At 43.5% G+C, this 17,022-nt stretch overlaps 1 protein-coding gene across 1 annotated transcript; it reads right to left on the reverse strand.

Moving 5' to 3' along the window:
- Nucleotides 1-3,750: 3,750 nt before the first annotated feature.
- LOC137533168 (hydroxycarboxylic acid receptor 2-like) lies at nucleotides 3,751-4,752 on the reverse strand. Its single transcript, XM_068254433.1, has one exon. The coding sequence runs from the start codon at nucleotides 4,750-4,752 to the stop codon at nucleotides 3,751-3,753; it is 1,002 nt and encodes a 333-aa protein (XP_068110534.1).
- Between the last annotated feature and the right edge of the window lie 12,270 nt (nucleotides 4,753-17,022).

The raw sequence follows: 17,022 nt of genomic DNA on the forward strand, positions 1-17,022 counted from the left end.
TACACATCGCAAGGTGTGTAGCAGGCATAAAGCAGAACTTGTTATATTTTCACCATGTTTTTCCGTTCCCCTTCCTTTAGTAAATTTAGCTGTGGATAACACCATGGCACCACAGTAACCTCAGCTCTTGAAGGCTCTTTTCACAGTGCTCAGTGACATTGCAGAATAATTCTGCATGTGGACTTGCTGCCCATACAATTCTATGGGCCTGCTCACAGTGCTGCGCTGTAACTGACCATGTTATTCTAACTCGCTGCATGCAGGCTTTGTATTGATTCGTATTATAATTATTTTTATTTATAAAGTGCCAACATATTCTGTGTCACTGTACAACGTGCAAAACATACAACAATGGGGAGCATAGATACATGAGCAGTTCAACATACTACTCAATCGGGACAACCAGTGACACAAGTACAGATGCATACAATTGATGTGTAGTTTGAATAAATTGCACAGAAACAGGAAACAAAAAGGGGAGGTGTATGGTAATGCGCTTGTAGCTATCACACATTATAACGAGTGCGTTACGCAACATATGCAGTATGAATCCAGCCTTAAAGGACCACTATCACGTAAATCGTAAATACTTGTAAACATATAGAAATAAGAAGTATATTTCTTCCAGAGCAAAATGAGCTGTAAATTAATTTTCTCCTTTGTTGTTGTCACTTACAGCAGGTAGTAGAAATCTGACAGAACCGACAGGTTTTGGAGTAGTATATCTCCTTATGGGGGATTCTCAGGGTTTTGTTTATTTTCAAAAGCACTTTGTGAATGGCAATTGCTCTGTCCAAATGCCAAAAACGTGTGCAGCGAGCAGGGAGGCTGGCCAGCATCATTGTATAAATCCTTTTCAGGTGATGTCTTTATAAGGAATAAATGCATTGCTGAGAATCCCCCATGAAGAGATGGACTAGTCCAAAAGCTGTCGGTTCTGTCAGATTTCTACTACATGCTGTAAGTGGAAAAAAAAAATGATGGCTCACTTTACCCGGGAAGAAACATACTTCTTCTTTGTATATGTTAACATGTATGGCAAATTTTACAATTTTTAGAGATAGTGGTCCTTTAAGCCCTCTTTCTGGGAACAGAGTTTGACTCTGAGTATTAATTCAGCCCTTACATAAACTCATGAACCACCTTTTGCTTCTTTCATCCTAAAGTGTACCCGAGGCAGTATTGAAAAATAATCATGAGCTACTTACCTAAGAAAAGGGAACCCTCTGGATCCTGCAAAGGCTTCCCACGTCCTCCTGGCCCCCACACACAGACTGTTGGAAGATATTCAACAAGAGCTTGTCAGATGTTATGTGGCTGTGCTCCTCTTCATTCACGAGCACCACTTTACTGCACCTGTGCAAGTATGGCCACGCCTGCACAGTAAGCCGGAACCACTCCTCCACAAAGAGAAGCGCAAACACGCCTGACAATATCAACTAAATAGGTAAAATATCAACTTATGAAGTAAATGTCTTAAAATGTTATTTCACAAAGCATAAAGCAAACATTATTAAATGTGATTTTTTATTTACCCTTCAGCCTGAGACTGAAGAGAAAAATAAAAGTTGCTGAAGGTGTTATATTTTATAGTATAACAATATTACATTACACTAGAACTTCAGTCATCCAGCACCTGCAGGAATTGGTACATGCCAAAAATATTCCCAACCAATACTGTACTATACCCCAAACCATCCACAGACCATAAACTCTGTAATAATGTCGAAGTACAGTAACTAAAAGCATATTGCAACAAATAAGGACAAAGTTAACTCAATGTAACACAGTTTTATTACATATATTGTACTGTAAAAATAACAAATAACTGCAAATCAGGTGTTCAATTTTAGTTAAATGGCAGACAGTAAACTTTACAGCTTAATGAACTTCATGAACTTCACTTATGTTTTTAACTCCAAATAACTGTTACAGTAGAGATAATGGGCAGACATCGCATCCGGTTTATCAGGATAAGATGATGTAGCTGGGGCAGAAGAAGGGGATGCAGTGCTTGAGAGTGCCGGTTAACTGAGGTCCAGATAAGTGAGAGGCCAGTTGCTTGAGAGTGCCGGTTAACTGAGGTCCAGATAAGTGAGAGGCCAGTTGCTTGAGAGTGCCAGTTAAAAAGTTCCAGATAAGTGAGAGGCTAGTTGCTTGACTGTTCTGGTTAACGAGTTCCACATAAGTGGGAGGCCATTTGCTTGAGAGTGCCAGTTAAAAAGTTCCAGATAAGTTAGAGGCCAGTTGCTTGACAGTTCTGGTTAACAAGTTCCACATAAGTGGGAGGCCAATTGCTTGAGAGTGCCAGTTAACTGAGTTCCAGATAAGTCAAAGAACAGTTGCTAGAAAGTGCCGGTTAACTGAGTTCCAGATAAGTCAGAGGCCAGTTGCTTAAAGAGGAACTCTAGTGAAAATAATGTAATAAAAAAGTGCTTCATTTCACAATAATTATGTATAAATGATTTAGTCAGTGTTTGCCTATTGTAAAATATTTTAAATCCCTAATTTACATTCTGACATTTATTACATGGTGGCATTTATTGATTCTACTGTCAATTTTAATAAAAATTCTGATGACGTTATGGCCAATTAAAAGAAAAGAAAAAAATAACTGCTTATAAAATATGTTAATGCTGGAAGTCCTATCTGTATTCCATGTAGTCAGTAAAATGTTTATAACTTGAAGAGGAAATGATCAGGAGACCTAATGAAATTCTCTGTCATAGTATTTAAACCCATGTGATTGTTAGGACAAAAATGATACATACTTACCTTATAGAGGGAAGCCTCCGAATCCTCCAGAAGCTTTCCCCTCCCCTTCCACTTTTCTGTTACAGGGCTGGTACCCCCTGAATCTCGCAGCTGTGGTTTTGTACATCAACAAGCGTTGCCACACTGCACAGGTACAGGATGGGTGGCGCCTGCGCAGTAGCTCGGAGCTGCCACTTGGGCCCGGCAGAGGAAGCTGAGTCCATTCGTGATAGATGCAGGCCATCTGCGCCTGTTTAGTGCAGCCATGCTCCATTGACGAGGGCTTGTTGATGAGTTTTGGGAGGTACCAGTGCTGGAACAGCAAGGTGAAGGATGCAGAGGGCTCCCGCTACTGAAAAATGCAAATTCTGGATACTATATGCAATTCATTTTTCACCTGAGTTTTCTCCTAGGAGATAATTTTTCAACTTTTTAAAATAGATTTTCAGCATTTTGTAATTGAAAACGTACCAAAAAGTAGATGAAAAGCACTATCAAAATTATTTTCAGTATTTTCTTGCTTGCTGATGGCTTAGAAGGTATTTAATTAACAAGTTTAAAAATAATACCTAGGAGAAAACTCAGGAGAAAATGTTAATTGCATATGGCCCAATGGCCCTTAACCTATGAGACAATTTTTAATCTTCTGCTTAAAAAAACTATTCAGCACTCTGGAATTGAAAAAGTACCAACAATTGAAAAAGCACTGTCAAAATTATTAGTTTCTTGCTTGCTGGTGGTTTAAAAGGCATTTTATTGAGAGGGTGTATATCACCCAGGAGAAAACTTAGAGGAAAAAGTCACTTGAATAAGGGCCTATATTTAATTGTCATACATAAAGCAATATTACAGTTGACAAGCACAGTGAATACCATTAACAAGTAGCAAAACTTTTGCCTTTCCTCGAACACCTAGCAAGGGTAATAGAATACCATTCATTGTACAGTCTTAATAAAATGTATGGTTTTATTAGAGAAGTAAAATATATGTGCTTGACTAAAGTTGACTTTCAATTGTTCGGGTCTGAGGCTGGTTATTGGTATTAGTTGTTCCAGCCTCTGATTCAGACTCTCGCACGCTGGAACATTTCATTATTTTCAGGTAAAACTGTCTAAATGAAGGACTTGAAAAGTAATAAACCAAAGGATTACACATACTGTTCATGTAGGTGAAGCAGACTGCTATGTAAAAAGCTGTATCTGCGGTTTTGTAAGTGCTGCATTTGTCTCCTTCGGGTGTTGCTTGGAGTCTCAACACCTCTATTCTGGTCCACACACTTGGCAAATAGCACACAGAGAACAGCACTGCCACCACAGTAATACATTTAACAGCTTTCTTAATCTTTGCATTCTTGTCCAGGTTCCTTTGCCCAAGTCTCCAAATGATGCTTCCAGTACAAAGTAAAACAACGCAAAACGGCAGAAAAAACATAAGAACGTAGAGGAGATCATGTTTCCGTGAACCAGCAGGACACACCATAAAACTGTCACAATACTGGTTTGCTCCACCGGTATGGACCTTCATGAAGATGTATATTGCCAATAGAATTGTAGCCAGCCAAACTGTGCATGCAACAATTGTAGCAAGCTTACTGGACATGGAGTTGATTTTACTGTAAGGATGGACAACTCGGATGTAGCGATCCAGGGCAATGAGGGTTAAGAAAAGGATGCTTCCTGTCCTATTCATAGCAAGCATGAAAAGCATGAAACGGCATGGTGCATCTCCATACGTCCATCTCATGTGCTTCAAGTAATAGTCCGTTCTGAAGGGCAGGCAGATGATGAGCAGGAAATCAGCCAGTGACAAGTTGAACAGATAGACTGTACTAGACTTCCATTCTTTGACGTGGAAGCAAAAAGCCCACAAAGCAAATCCATTAAGTATCAATCCCAGCAAAAATGTGACAATAAGAACTGGAGGAAGCATGTAGAAGAACACAGGCTCTTCAAACGGGCAGCAGGTGCTGTTGCTCTGGTTCTGATAGCTCTCCAGCATTGTCCTGTCTACCTTGTGTGTGCTTGGTTAGGTGTAATAACAGCAAGTCCCTTCTCAGTACAGGAAAGAGAACAAAAACTGAAGACTGACTGTATTTTGAAACTGACAGCTTTGACTTACTGTCATTAGTGATGTATATATATATAAGTCCCTTCTCAGTACAGGAAAGAGGAAGCCAATCACAGAATAAAACAATGATAGCTCTGACTTACTATCATTAGTGATTTTTACATATCTATATAGGCTTCCTTTGTTATTTCACTATGGTGACAGAAAGAAAAATCTTTCTTTGTGACAGCAGATCTTACAGTAGCACCCTAGAGCAGGACTATGCAACCTAAGGCCCTGGGGGCACAACCCATTTTGCTTGGCTAATCTTTCTTAATTTTACTATAGTAAATCTGGAATTTGCTTGCGTTTTTAGGACATAATATGCTTAAAAAATGAATTTTCTGAAATTTTCAGCCAAAATAGGTAAATATCTCAAATTACAGCAATAAAACTTTCAGAAACTGATTATTCCATATGTTGTCTATGCAAATATGTCAAAATTATGTAGATTATTTATTTTGTAGGTAGACTGCAGGGACACTAAATAGAGGTGGAAATGAGCATTTTAAGAGCGAAAAAAGGGACTAAAAGAGATCTAAAAGCCCTCCTACTAAAAAGCAATGCAGCTTGGGGTTGTACTACTCTGTTGTACTGGTCCAAGCCCTATCCCATAAAGCCAAATCAATCCCTGCCATGCACTGAGGAGGACCAAAAGTCAGAACCAGGCTGTCTGCATGTGGGATTGATGGGGCTCTGTAAAATTTGAAGCTATAGGCTTGCTACACACCAGCGGTTCTGGATGCAAGCCTGGCTTCAAGGGCATAAAGAGATAATTTACATATTCAGTAATGGTGCATTGTGGGAAACCACAGATGATCACTTAAAGCTGAATTATCACAGGTATTTTCTGTTTTAAGAAGGCAAATCACAATAAGCATTGCTTTTTAGTAAGAGGGCTTTTCGATCTCTTTTAGTCCCCTATACTTTCCTAGTGGTTTTGGGTCACCTCAAGCTGCTTAGTTACGTTATTTAAAGAGACTCTGAAGCCTCTTTAAAAATCAGTGTTTACCTCTTATTGATGTTAAGGATCTATGCCAGACCTAAAAGCCGCTATCCCTTGGCCGAACAAGGGTTTTATCACCTTCAAATCCTCTTGGTCGTGGATTTTGCTGTCCAGGGAGGCAGAGCTTACCACTATAGCTCTGCCTCCATTCACGTCAATCCACTGCGGATCTCCGCCTCTCTCCCGCCCCTCTCAGTGAAGGAAGACTGAGAGGGGTGGGGAGAGGCGGCGATCAGCAGGGATTGATGCGAGGAGAGGCAAAGCTACTGCAGAAAGCTCTGCCTCTACCAGGAAATGCTCCTCCGTTTTTGCCCTGGGGATTTGAGGGTGATAAAACCCTCGTTCAGCCACGGGATAACTTATTTTTAAAGAGGCTTCCGTCTCTCTTTAAAGAGAACCAGAGCCAACCTAAAGAAAAGATTCTATACATACCTGGGGCTTCCTCCAGCCCCATACGCACCGATCGCTCCCATGCAGCCATCCACGTCTGCCCGCATCTAGGAGAACCAGGACCCCGCTCTGCCGCCAGTCTAGCGTAGCAGAGGTGCGCTGTTTGCGTATCTCTGCTGCAGTGTATGGAGAGATACGTAGAGGGCGCACTTCTCCTGCATAGCACGGCTCCGATGACGTCACTGACGGGAGCCAATTCTCCTAGATGCGGGCAGCGGTGGATGGCGGCGTATGATCGATCAGCGCGTATGGGGCTGGAGGAAGCCCCAGGTATGTATAGAATATTTTCTTTAGGTTAGCTCTGGTTCCCTTTAAAGAAACTGATTGTCATGTGGAAGCAGCAAGTATCTTGTCTAGGATGAGAAAACAAAATGGGGAAACCCCATAAACATTAAAATACCAGTAGCCAATTATCAAAGACAATTATCAAAGCCAATTATTCTCCGGACACACCCCTGATGGTTTTTCAGGATGTGATGAGTGAAATTGTTGTTTTAATTCCTCAGCATGAAGACGATGGGCCGGTACCCATGACCTTTCCTCAGGACCATAACCTATCCAGTGGACCAGATACTGTACCGAATTCCGCACCCTGCGAGAATCCAGGATCTCCTCAATTTCATATTCAGGCTCCCCATCAATCACAACGGGGGGGGGGAGGGTGAGAGGAATCTCCATATACAGCAGGTTTTAACAATACAACGTGAAAGGACTTTACACCCCTCATAGTAGCTGGCAGGGCTACTCTATATGCCACCTCATTAATTTTTTCAGTAATGGGATATGGCCCAATATATTTAGGTCCCAACTTTTCTGAGGGTTGTCTTAAAGCAGGGGTCTCAAACTCGCGGCCCATTTGCGGTCCTCGATACAATTATTTGTGGCCCTCGCCAGCAAAAGCTTCCTTATAGTTCGCTTCAGTGCTCCCAAGTAATCCCCTGCATCCCCGCTGCTAAACGAGGGCTGCAGGCCCCCAAATCGCCCGGGGGGCAATCCGACGGCATTTCCTGGAAGGGGCAGAGCTTTCAGCTTCAGCTCCGCCCCTCCTGACGTCAATCGCCGCACGGATCGCTGCCTCTCCCCGCCCCTCTCTGTGAAGGAAGAGTGAGAGGGGCGGGCAGAGGCAGCGATGCGCCGCGATTGTGAAATTCCTTATGCGGCCCAGCCTCATCCTGACTTTGCCTCCTGCGGCCCCCCAAGTAAATTGAGTTTGAGACCCTGACTTAAAGCAATATGATGGGTGGAGACCCATACCATATCTCCTGGTGCAAACCCCTACTCAGGAGAACGCTTCCTATCAGCATGTCTCTTTTGAATCTCAAAATCTTTCTCCAGATTTACTTTTACCAAAGCCCAAATTCTTTTAAAAGACTCCTGCCACCATTCCAATGCAGGAAAGGGAGAATTATTCACAGGTAATGGAGAAAACTTCGGTGACCTCCCCGTGACAACCTGAAAAGTTGAAAAACCTGAGGAAGTGTTCCTAAGATTGTTATGGGCAAATTCCGCAAAAGAAAGGAATTTTACCCACTCATGTTGAGAATCAGCTACGTAGCAATGGAGAAATTGTTCCAGAGATTGGTTCATCCTCTCTGTTTGACCATTAGTCTGAGGATGATATCCTGAGAAAAAAGACAAGGTCAAGCCCAAATGCTGACAGAAAGCTCACCAAAATTCTGAAACAAATTGAACTTCCCTGTCTGAAACTATGTTCTCTGGTATCCCATGCAAACGAAAAATGTGGGTGACAAAGAGATCCGCTAGTTCTTGGGCAGATGGGAGTTTTTCCAAAGGTACGAAGTGAACCATCTTACTAAAACGGTCCACTACCACCCATATCACAGTTTTCGCTTCTGAAGTAGGGAGTTCCGACACAAAATCCATGGCAATGTGAGTCCATGGTTCTGTGGGCACTGGTAATGACTGCAGTGTCCCTGCAGGAGCTTGCCTGGAATGTTTGCTCTGGGCACAAACTGTACAAGACATCACAAACTCTTTACAATCATTCTTAAGTGAAGGCCACCACACACAACGGGACAATAATTCTTGAGTTCTGTCCATGCCAGGATGCCCTGTGTTCTTATGGCTGTGAAATAGTTGCATAACTTGAAGGCGCAGATGCAATGGAACAAACAGGAGACCATCTGGTTCCCCTCTGGAGTATCCTGTTGATAAGGCTGCAGAGTGGTTGCCAGATCCTCCATGGGTTCTGTGGCGGCCAACACTACATGCTCAGGCAGAATATTAACAGGAGATGAGGGCTGAACTGTCTCTGGCTCAAAGTAACGGGACAATGCGTCTGCTTTGATGTTTTTATTCCCAGGTTTGTACGTTATTATAAACTTGAATCTGGAGAAAAAGAGTGCGCAACGAGCTTGTCTCGGATTGAGCCTCTTAGCTCCTTCAATATACTCCAAATTCTTATGATCCGTGCATACCGTGATCACATGCTCCGCCCCCTCCAACCTATGACGCCATTCTTCAAAAGTCATTTTCATGGCCAATAACTCCCTGTTACCAATATCATAATTTTTTTCTGCCGGGGAGAACTTGCGAGAAAAGAATGCACACGGATGTAACCATCCATGAAGCCCTGAATGTTGAGACAGAACAGCCCCCACTCCTATTTCAGAGGCATCCACCTCCACAATGAAAGGACGTGTCACATTCACATGTCGGAGAATGGGAGTGGGACAAAAAAGTGTTTTCAACTGAGAAAACGCTGCACAAGCTTCCTCAGGCCAATTGCAGGTATCTGCCCCTTTTTTGGTAAGATTAGTGAGGGGGCGACCACTGAGGAGAACCCCTTAATACATTTTCTATAATAGTTTGCAAACCCAAGAAATCTTTGGAGTGCCTTCAAACCAGAGGGTTGAGGCCACTCCAACACAGCAGAGACTTTCTTATTGTCCATAGACAGACCAGTGGTGGATATGATGTACCCTAAGAATGACACCTCTGAAACCTCAAATAAACATTTTTCAAGTTTTGCGTACAAACAATTCCGTCTTAGTTTATTTAATACAAACTTAACACGATCCCTGTGTTCCATGAGGGTTTTAGATAAAATAAAAATGTCGTCCAAATATACAACAACGAATCATCCCAGTACCTCCCTGAAAATTTCATTTACCAACTCCTGAAACACAGCAGGAGCATTGCATAACCCGAAGGGCATAACCAAGTATTCATAATGACCATCGGGTGTATTGAAAGCCGTTTTCCACTCGTCCCCCTGTCTGATTCGTATCAAATTATATGCCCCTCTCAGTTCTAATTTAGAGAAATTTCGGGCCCCAGATACCTGAGAAAACAAATCCTCTATTAACGGCAGCGGGTAGCGATTCTGAATGGTAATTTTGTTCAAAGCTCTGTAATCAATACAGGGACGAAGTCCACCGTCTTTTTTTTTAACAAAAAAGAATCTTGCTCCTGCCGGTGATTTAGAGGGACGAATGAAACCGTTCTCGAGGTTTTCTTTAATATAATCCTTCATGGCAACCTGTTCTGGACCTGAGAGGTTATACAAATGGCCCCTGGGAGGCATGGTACCGGGTCTCAAATCAATGAGACAATCAAATTCTCTGTGAGGATGAATTTTATCGGCAGAACGTGGGCAAAAAACATCCGAATATGCGACATACTGAGGAGGAACAACCTCAATGTGGATTTCAGCAGAACACAAGGTAATTCTCTCCAAACAGTGATCTTGACAAGCTGGAGACCAGGCCAGCAGTTGACCTGTGTTCCAGTCTATTTGAGGAGAATGTTTACGTAACCAAGGGAGACCGAGAACTATGGTAGAGGAGGACATGTTCAACACATAAAATTGAATTTCTTCCCTATGCAGAACCCCCACATGACAAGTGAGGAGTGGAGTCTGCGAGAGAGGTTGCTTGTTCTGTAGGGGAGAATCATCAATGTCTGTTACGTTGATCTGCCTTTCCATGGAAAGAACTGGAATATTCCACTTCAAAGCTAAACCTAAATCAATGAAGTTTGCTGCAGAGCCTGAATCGATAAAGGCCAGAGTACAGAAAACCTGATTCTCCCAAGTGATACAACAAGGTAATAACATTTTAGCATTCTTTTGAGGTAAACAGGTTCGCCTAGGGTAGTACCTCCCACTACACCTAGGCGGAGAAGTTTTCTGACTTCTTACTACAATTTTGAACAAGATAACCCTTCTCCCCACAGTATAAGCAAAGACCCTCTCTCCTTCTCCTAGTTTTCTCAGTTTCTGACAGTTTGGAATGGCCTATTTGCATAGGTTCATCAGAACTAGTCGTGACCGAGGGGGTGGCAAAAACCACTTTGGGAGAAACACGAGATCTGCCCTGCTTGCGGAACTGAATCCTATGGTCAATCTTGATAGCCAACGTGATAGCCTCATCTAGTGATTTTTGTTCTGGGTGACTAATCTTGACGTCTGATACTGACTCTGATAACCCCGATCCAATAAGGTAAAATGTTCGCACCTGGAGGAAACAGCACACTTTCTAAATTCTGAAGCATACTCTTCGACAGTACTATGACCCTGACGGAGATTCTTTAACTTTCTTCCAGCAGTGGCTGCAATGTCGGGGTCGTCATATATAGCTGCCATGGCCTTAAAAAATGCCTGAACGGACGACAAGCTTCGTGACCGTCAGGCAGATTATAGGCCCAGGTTTGAGAGTCCCTGTGTAATAATGTTTTAATTAAAGTCACTCTTTGTAATTCTGTGCCGGATGATAAGGGTCTCATCTCAAAATAAGACATACTGTACATCTGTTCCTGAAATTTCTAAAATCTGATCTAAGACCAGAACATTTTTCTGGGAATGCCATCTTGGGTTCAATTACACGAACGGGAGACACTGATGCTGTGGATGCCTGCAGGTTGTGCACGGCATCAGTCAAAAGATTTAATTGAGACTGTTGCGATGCGACTGTGCGATTTAATTGATCGACAGCCGTGGTTAAGGCCTGAACCTGTTGGCATAGTGCCTCCATGATTATTATGGTCTGTTGTTATGTAATAATCAGTAGTGATCAGCTCTTTCAACACAATAGTCAGTATTCAGATGTGTAATACAAGTGATTTGGTGCACAGTAATACTCAGTAGCACTAGAGAGTAGTAGCCCCCAGTGGCAAGGGCCCACTAGTGAGAGAGCAGTGGCCCCTAGTGGTAGGGGACCACTAGAGGGAGAGTGGTCAGATAGGCGAGGTCGGCAACAGATCAGATTGGCAGAAGTACAGAATTGTTGGACAGAATCAGCGTAAGTATTCAAGCAGTAGTCGGCAACAGATCAGATTGGCAGATAAATCTCCTAATCTAGTGTGAAATCCCCGGGGTCCTGCCGGATCAAAGCACACACGGATCTGACTAAGGTCTGAGAGCTTCAACTGCGAAGTTCCAGCAACAACAGACAACGAACCACTGACAATCCCAGCCTTAAGTACAGACCAGCAATTTCAAATGTCCCGCCCAAAAAAGCTCAACCAATTAGCAGTGAGATACAGCGATCTGATGTCACCTCCTGAGTGCATAAAGGTCCTGACGCTCCGTGCGCGTGCGTGCTGACCTGAACTGATGTGACGCTGAAAGATCTGTCCTGCCGGAGCCTGCGTGAGACACCTGAGAAAGACACGGCAGCAGCCGCGGTGACGTCAGACGCGGAAGCAACGGCCGCGCCGCATCCCGCTGCAGAGGAAACCGCACTATTCCTAACATTTGTATTGCGCATGACTTGATGGTGCCATGTGGGCTGCTGCTAGGGCTTACATTCAGGGGATGTCTTATATTTCAAGCATGCTTGGAATTCCTGCTAGGGCTTATTCTCAGGGGATGTCTTACTTTATTGGAAACATGGTATGGTATCTAATATAGTAGCGGCTGCGCTAGTGGAGTATCGCGGTCGATAGAGCAGTGCAGTTTGTTGAATCAAATCCTCAGAGAAATAATTAATGAGATAAAACATTTATAGAAATATATTGGGAGTTCATTCACAAAACGTAGGCCTCGTTAACATGTTCATGGACTGTCACTTGCAGGGATGGGGATGCAATCCCTAGGGTGATGGTTCAGGGCAGAGCACTGTGCAGAAGCTTCCATAGCCTGCAGGCTAGTAATGCATTTTGTTGCTATAGAAGGGGCATGGTGCGGCACAGAGTGGAAGAAATAAGAAGGAGAACCACAGCCTTGACCTGCATTCAGAGGAGATTGTCCAGGAAGGTCCTAAGTATAACTGATTCTCAACCAGGGCCGGGCCGAGGCATAGGCTGGAGAGGCTCCAGCCTCAGGGCGCAGTGTAAGAGGGGGCGCAGAATTCATTCAGCTGTCATTCCTAATTGTGTTTGAGGCAGAAAGAAATAAGAAAAGGGGATACATGGCAGTGACTGCAAGCCAGATAACTACATATTAAGGTGTTGAGGAGGTTGTGGGCCCTGAGGTGCCTCTTAGTCTAATAGCAATCAGTGTGTGACGGCTGGGGTGGGAGGGATGGAGGGGCGCACTTTGGGGTCTCAGCCTTGGGTGCTGGAGGACCTTGTCCCAGCTCTGTTCTCAACAGTGGCGGTTCTGACCAGCTGCCTCAACCGAGGATCATCTAGCTAGTGTGAGAAGATTTATGCTTATATTACTATTAACTCACCTTTCCGCCTTCCAGCGATGAGTCATCCTTGAGCAACCTGACCCGAGTGAACTCTGCTGTCCGCCTCCATCATGATGCCCCTCAGCTTTCTCTCTACTTCCGTGGACTATCGGTAGCACCTGTCTTGTTGGGAGCGTGTCGCTGTGTAGCGTCCAGTGCCGAAAATGGCAGCGCTCATATCAGCTCTCAGGCTGCTGCTCCAGTCCCACTCTTTTCTGTTCCTGCTATCAGTGTATGTCCTGCTATGGTTGTATTACGTTAACTGTACGTGTATGCTGCAATGCTCTCTGTCTTGTTTTTTATTTTTGCTTTAATTGTTTTTATTGTTTATATGTATGTACCATGCTTAACTGTATGCAATGCTGCACTCTGCTTAATTGTACGCACAAGCTGTAATGTTGTCCTATGTATGCTTTTCCTATGTATGTGCCATGCTTAACTGTATGCTATTTCTTGTTTCTTCATCAACGACCCTGTATGCGCCAAAACCAATTCCGGGTACAATCCACCGTTGTACTTGGCGATAATAAATTCTGATTCTGATGTTCTGGGCAATCTGCTCACATTACGTGTATTTTCTTGAGAAAACCTGCACAATTATGTGAATTTTCTGGGGAAAGGGTGACCTAAACTTGGGCCCACTGTCTTTGCGTTGCACTTTTAAAGCGAACCCGAGGTAAGAATAATATTGAGGCTGCCATATTTATCTCCTTTTAAGCAATACCAGTTGCCTGGCTGCCATGCTGGTCCTCTGCCTCTAATTCTTTCAACCATAGACCCCGAACAAGCATGCAGCAGGTCGGGGTTTCTTAGAATATTGTCAGAACTGATAAGATTAGCTGCATGCTTGTTTCTGGTGTAATTCAGTTCACTACTGCAGTCAAATAGATCAGCAGGGCTGCCAGGCAACTAGTATTGTTTAAAAGGAAATAAATATGGCAGCCTTCTTATCACTCTCACCTCAGGTTCACGTTAAATTACAGTTAGCTCCACCCTCATCCGGTCATGGCCACACCCATTTTTTTTATAGCCACAAAAATTAATCCAGCACCTGCATAGCACCCCTCCCAAAAAACCTGGAGCCGCCACTGACTGTACTTATGCTAATTATTTATATAGCGCCAACATATTACGCAGCGCTGTACAGAGTATGTATTGTCTTGTCACTAACTGTCCCACAGTGGGGCTCACAATCTAATCCCTACCATAGTCATGTGTGTATGTAAGTATCGTAGTCTAGGGCCAATTTTTAGGGGAAGCCAATTAACTTATCTGTATCGTATGTTGTTGGGATGTGGGAGGAAATCAGAATGTCTTAAGGAAACCCACACAGACACAGGGAGAACATACAAACTCCTTGCAGATAGTGCCCTGGCTGGGATTCGAACCGGGAACCCAGCGGTGCAAGGCGAGAGCACTAACTACGCCACCATGCTGCCATACTACTGTACTATATTGTACTGCCATCTTCAGCAGTACTTCACAGAGTATGTAGTCATGTCACTGACTATCCTCTGAGGATCTTACAATCTAATCCTACCATAGTCTAATGCCCTACCATATTATTATGTAGTTATATAGCACTGACATCTTCTGCAGCACTTTGCAGAGAACAGTCATGTTACTGACTTTTCTCAGGGGAGCTCACAATCTAATACCTACCACTACTTTGTGCGAGAGAACACTGGCTAATGTGTGTGTGTGTGTGTGTGTGTGTGTGTGTGCTTTTTTAGGGTCACTTTACTCATACCCAGGGAGAAAACATGGCCCCACCGACTTTGGCTTACTAGAAAATTTTAATTGGCCACACCCACTGGGTATGGACATGCCCACTGTATTATGTGACCACGCCCATTTTTCGCCGCGGCCAACTTCCGGGGGGTGGGGGGGCGCCGTAGGTTTGGGGTGCCTAGGGGAGCCCAAACCCTAAATACAGCCCTGGCGATGACCCACACTTCTCTACAGGAACTGTCTCTATGGCTATGGCAGTGCATGCTGGCTGGTTACTTGATAAGAGATGCTGCCTGAGTCATGGAGACAAGATGCCAAGTAGGAAGGAAGATCATCACTGGACTCTGAAGAGGTAAGCTACTTCTCCCTCTGCTCCTCTCACCACTGTGCACTTTAGGGGACCCACTGCAGGTCTCCATGAGGCCTGTGGTAGACTCCCTTATTGCTGGCCACTAAGACTAGGCTTCTCTCGGGTACAGATACCTATGCCACAGGTGGCTGGACTCTTATGGGGAAATCATGTGGTCACAGTTGCTATATGACCCCTTGCAGTTGAGCCCACTGGCTGTGAAGGGGACACCGTGGAGAATGGAGGCATGAATGTAGGGGGCAGTAAACATACTTAAAATACCAGTCAGCTGGCTCACTCGAACATATAAGGATTTTAGAACATATACTATGATTCTAAATTCCTTATATCTTCTAACCAATAGTATCTTACTACACAAAGGTTTTATCTTTTACCTCTTATTTAAATGCTATTTTGAACAACACCAGCCGTTGATCAGATCCGGTGGTGTTGCCAACAGTTATATTCCTTTTAGCATGCCTAGTGCCAGTAACTGCTGTACATTATATTTATATGATAATTATATATATATATATGTATATATATATATATATATATATATATATATATATATATATATATATATATATATATTCTACTTATTTATTTTATTTATTTCCTATATACTTCCACCTGGTTTATATACCTATCTGTACATATATATGGCATATTATTATGTTGCCTCCAATATTATAACACATATTTATATTATTTTATGGTATTCATTGGTTTATATATACACCAACACTGCCTCAACACAGAGGAAAGCCCAACAGATACTTTTCTTTCTCCGCCAACTGAAAAAGTTCAGTATGGCCCAAAAACTCCTGTCAAATTTTTACTCAGCCACGATCGAATCCGTCCTATGCTCGTCCATCCTGGTCTGGTACGCCAGCTCCTCCGCCAGCGACAAGCTCAAACTGCAGAGGGTCATCAAATCTGCAGAGAGGATCATCGGGAGATCCCTTCCCACTCTGGACCTCCTCTACCACTCCAGGCTGAACACCAGAGCATTAAAGATCGCCAACGACCCCTCACACCCAGGCCACCGCTTCTTTAATCAGCTCCCCTCGAGCCGGAAGCTCCGGTTCCGATCCATCTTCACCAGGACCTCAAGACATAAGAACAGTTTCTTTCCCTCGGCTGTCAACCTCCTGAACTCTCTCCATGGAAATGCCCATTCCCTCCCCACAACGCACTGAAGCACTCTGCACATAGACGGCGCTCCAGCTCAAGCGTACCTTTTCGGTTGTTTTTGTATTGTAATTTATACCAAATTGTCTCCCTCTGCATAAATGTTATATAATGTTCTGTATAATGTTCTGTTCCTACTGCTGTCCTGTCCTGTATCTGTAAACACTGTATATCGTGTATCAGTACCCTGTACGTGCCAAGCCCAATTCCGGGCGTGCTTGGCGAAATAAAGTTTCTGATTCTGATATCATGTTTGAGAATTGTTTCATTGTCTACCATACGAATTTGTCATCCTTGAGGTAAGTCAACTCATTTTTATTTCATTTTAGCTGTTTTTAACGCAGTTTTAATAATACCCTGGATGCCTCTTTTCCCCCTTTGTGCTACCTACTCTCCCTTGGGAGGGGTATTCTATATGGTCAGGTGGCTGACACCACCTCTAAAACCATCTAAAACCTTTTGCACCAAGAGAGCAACCGTGTCTTGTTTGACTGGACACCCTAGTGGAGTCTGGTTTGTGCATCTCCACCGGCCTACAGTGGTTGGTTGTCCCACTGTAACCTGCCTCTGTGAGTACCTCTACCTACTCTACTTCAATTGTCCATTGTTGTGACTTACTGCACCACTGGGGATCCCGTTGTCTCCGTGTTTTTTGTTTCCCTCCAGGTTGTTTTCTGTTCACACTACCTACCTGTTTCTCTTGGGGGATACAGTAATTTTTCATCTTCTTTTTAAAACAACTTTCAGCACTTTGCAGTCTAAAAAATACCAACAGGTAAAAAAAAAGTACTATCAAA

This window comes from Hyperolius riggenbachi, chromosome 1 (genome assembly GCF_040937935.1).
Source record: "Hyperolius riggenbachi isolate aHypRig1 chromosome 1, aHypRig1.pri, whole genome shotgun sequence".
Lineage (NCBI taxonomy): Eukaryota > Metazoa > Chordata > Amphibia > Anura > Hyperoliidae > Hyperolius > Hyperolius riggenbachi.